The sequence below is a fragment of the Tachysurus vachellii genome, chromosome 13 (genome assembly GCF_030014155.1).
Source record: "Tachysurus vachellii isolate PV-2020 chromosome 13, HZAU_Pvac_v1, whole genome shotgun sequence".
Classification (NCBI taxonomy): Eukaryota; Metazoa; Chordata; class Actinopteri; order Siluriformes; family Bagridae; genus Tachysurus; species Tachysurus vachellii.
This window is the reverse complement of record NC_083472.1, coordinates 6,563,336-6,567,265: the sequence shown is the minus strand read 5'-3', so window position 1 is coordinate 6,567,265 and position 3,930 is coordinate 6,563,336. Positions and strand designations below refer to the sequence as shown.

At 40.7% G+C, this 3,930-nt stretch overlaps 1 protein-coding gene across 1 annotated transcript; it reads left to right on the top strand.

Moving 5' to 3' along the window:
• The first annotated feature begins 341 nt into the window (after positions 1 to 341).
• On the top strand, positions 342 to 1,757 carry LOC132855878 (shaker-related potassium channel tsha2-like). Its single transcript, XM_060885146.1, has one exon. It carries the CDS (start codon positions 342 to 344, stop codon positions 1,755 to 1,757), a length of 1,416 nt encoding a protein of 471 aa, XP_060741129.1.
• The last annotated feature ends 2,173 nt before the right edge of the window (positions 1,758 to 3,930 follow it).

The following is a 3,930-nucleotide window of genomic DNA, read 5'->3' as shown; positions in this document are numbered from 1 at the left end:
TGACATGAGCATTTGTTTTTTTCCTAAAGAGCACAGCACCAGGAGTCAGATTGCCAATCGTAGTCAGGGTGGGTTTTGCTGTTTAAAGAGCACGAGATGAGCGACCCATCAGTATTGCCACGTGCACGCGCTGTCCGGTTAAGTCACTCACTCAGCAGTTCGGGGAAGTTTTCGATACTTTTCAAGCGTCATTCAACTCGGATCCTACAGAAATCAGTCACTTTATTTCCCCACACGGGTTTGTGCCATAAATCGTCAGGCTGGATTTGCCCGACCCTAGAAGCTGGTGGAGCGGGAAAAAATCGTGGAGGACCGAGAGGCGGTACGCACGAGGGGTCAGCATGACGGTGGATTCGGTTGAGCCCGTGCACACGTCTCGCTCTTACGCGGATGTAACCGAGCGGGACGGCAGCGAGCGGGTGTTCATCAACGTGTCCGGGCTGCGCTTCGAGACGCAGCTCAAGACACTCTCCCGCTTCCCGGACACACTGCTGGGTGACCCGTACAAACGCACCCGGTTTTTTGATCCGGTCCGGAACGAGTACTTCTTCGACCGGAACCGGCCGAGTTTCGACGCTATTCTGTACTACTACCAATCCGGAGGGAAGCTCCGCCGACCTCTGAACGTACCGGTAGAAATTTTCATGGACGAGATCAAGTTTTATGAAATCGACGAGACCGTGATACAGAGATTCATCGACGATGAAGGGCTCAGTAAAGAGGACGAGCGCCCGATGCCCACTAACGAGTTCCTGCGGCAGGTTTGGCTCCTGTTCGAATATCCCGACAGCTCGCGTGGGGCCAGATTGATCGCCATTGTGTCAGTGATGGTCATCTTAGTATCAATTATCATCTTCTGCTTGGAAACGTTACCAGAGTTCAGAGGGACCGGCGATGAGCTGAACAGACACGCAACAATTAACGGGACGACCGAAGAAGCTTGGAATGGCAACATGTTCACTGACCCGTTCTTCCTGCTCGAGACGCTGTGCATCGCCTGGTTTTCCTTCGAGATGTTCATGAGGTTCATATCGTGTCCATGCAAGTCCGCTTTCTACAAAGACATCATGAACACTATTGATATTATAGCAATCGTGCCGTACTTCATAACTCTTGGTTTGGAGCTCTCGGAGCACCAAGCGAACGCGCAGCAAGCCGCATCCTTGACCGTGCTCAGAGTCGTGCGCCTCGTGCGCGTCTTCCGCATATTTAAACTCTCGCGCCATTCGAAAGGACTACAAATCCTGGGCCAAACGCTGCATGCCAGCATGCGCGAACTGGCACTGCTCATCTTTTTCCTCATCATTGGCATCGTCCTGTTCTCCAGCGCGGTCTTCTTCGCTGAGGTGGACGACCCCGGATCGAGCTTCACCAGCATCCCGGAGTCGTTTTGGTGGGCTGTAGTTACCATGACCACGGTGGGATACGGGGACATGAGTCCCGTCACGGTCGGTGGTAAAATCGTTGGTTCAATGTGTGCCGTGGCCGGTGTGCTCACTATTGCCCTGCCCGTGCCTGTCATTGTGTCCAACTTCAGCTATTTCTACCACCGGGAAAATAACGAGGAGGATCGCAAAACGTACACGCATGTAACGTGCGGCCGCCCGGTGGCCTCGTTTGATGAAAACAGCGTCCATAAAGGCGGATACACAGTTAATAAATCAGAGTGCACGGGAAATAAAAAAGATGACGATAATTTCTCCATATATTGTAATTTAAATTTTGATGAATACACAGGGAAGCTGACAGATGTGTGAGACCCCCCACACACCCAAAACAAACAAACAAACAATCAAACAAACAAACAACTAAATAGCATTTCAAGAGTGGCTTTAGAGCACTGGTTCTCAAAGTGGGGTCTGGGTTTCCTAGGGGTCGATATTTGTATATAGGATTTATAATTCTTTGTTATTCATAGTGACAGAAATAAAAGTCCATTATAAAAACCTACCTAAATCCAGTATAGTCTGAAACAATTAGAAAATATTTTGAAAAACAAACATATATAGAGTACAGTATTAAAGAATGTGGAAAACAACTGTAAAGATGAATTACCAGTTTGTCAGCTCAGCATGTGTTTTGGTAACTTGTAGGTGGTCTGACTAATTATTAAGTTTTTAGAGTTATTAACCGATTTATCTGGTTCTTTTGAATTAAATGAGTTTAATAAAAACCTCAGTAACTCAAAAACATGTAGGCCTATAAATCTTGGACATAATGTGTTCTGTGGGTGGAAAGGTCAGAAATAAACAATGTATGACTCCAATAAATAGCCAAAACATTTCGTACACATTAAACTAATGAATATATTATTTAAGCAGTTGGATTATGTTCCTGAAATAAATCGAGATTTATGGGGTTTCTGGAATTGGTTTTACAGTTGAAGAAAGCCTAAAGTAATTAACATTCATCTGAAAAGAGTTAAAGAACCCTCTCAGAAAAAGGTACCACACTATTCCTTGATGAATGTTTTATAGTCTATGGTGTGGTACATTTAAGCATACAGTATTATATCTACAGATAGTAAAGTGTGGCTTTGAAGCTTTACTTTAAAGCTATTAAGGTACATTTATGCTTTTCCATAAGGTTCTTCCACCTTATGATTTTTACAAATAACACTTCCACATTACCTGGTGAAAGATATATATCAAAGGAACAAATGTTATCTTTATGGTTATTACCCTAGTGATAAAGAAGACATTTTTTTCTGAAACTACTTTTTGTATAGTTGGAATATTTTCATGAAATATATAGGTGCATATAGATTTTACAGTTTAAGGACTTCCTGGCTTGCATTAGAGGGCTGATTTATAAAGGCCAGTCTAAGGTTAAAATGATGAATGTTACTGAATTTGAGAACAAAGCAGTTCTATAAAAATCCTGGCTTACTTGGTAAATTAAACACCTTCCCATCAAATCCATGTGTGAAGCCGGTGTTACAGGAAATCTATGTGAATTCCAGGAATAAGTGTGAGAAATGAGCAGTTTCCATGAGAAACCAATGGAAATGTTTTTTATGTTTATGAAAAATGAGTGAGTTAACACATTTGATTTGTCTGCTGATATAAAGAAGATACTGTATATATATATATATATATATATATATATATATATATATATATATATATATATATATATATATATATATATATATATATATATATATGTATCTTAATACTTACATTTACTGGCTAGTTTATTCGGAACACCAGTATACCTGATTATTCATGCATATATCCAATCAGGTAATCTGGCCTGGGTTCTGGGCTGGGTTCTGCAGTTTATAGTTTACAGAAAATGGCATGAAAAGCAAAGGACCCTTATCAGGTTTCACTCCTATAAGCCTAGAAATCAGGAATGTGAGAATGCAGTGGACACAGGTTCACCTAAACAAGACAGCTAGAGTTTGCAAAAGTGAAGAAAGGAAGAACAAATGATATGCAGCATGAATGTGCAGCTGACACATCTGGAATCCATGGCATGAAGAACTCTGAGAGCAAATGAGAGCACATGTTACTTAGTATTAATATGGTGTTCCTAATAAAGTCACTGGAATACAACATATGAAGTACGAAATAGTCAAAGTAAAAAATTAAACCAAAAAAGTAACCAGAGAACTATAGTACATTATCTGGCGCCCTCTTGTGGTGTTACAGGAATGCTTCAGAATATCTATTCGCTTTTATTCATTATATATATTATATATAAGTGAATTAACAACTGAAGCATTTTGTTAGTAATTTTAGTCTATTTGCTGGATAGAAAAGATCAAAGTAAGACCATTGAAAATATTTTTGTGAGCTTTACCTTAAAAATAAGAAACTAAACACCACAGTTTGTCTTCTCAGGGCTGTTTTTTTATACTTAAACACTGAACCTGTAAAATAATGTATAGCTAATTTGTGTATTTGTAGATGATTTTCTGTTATG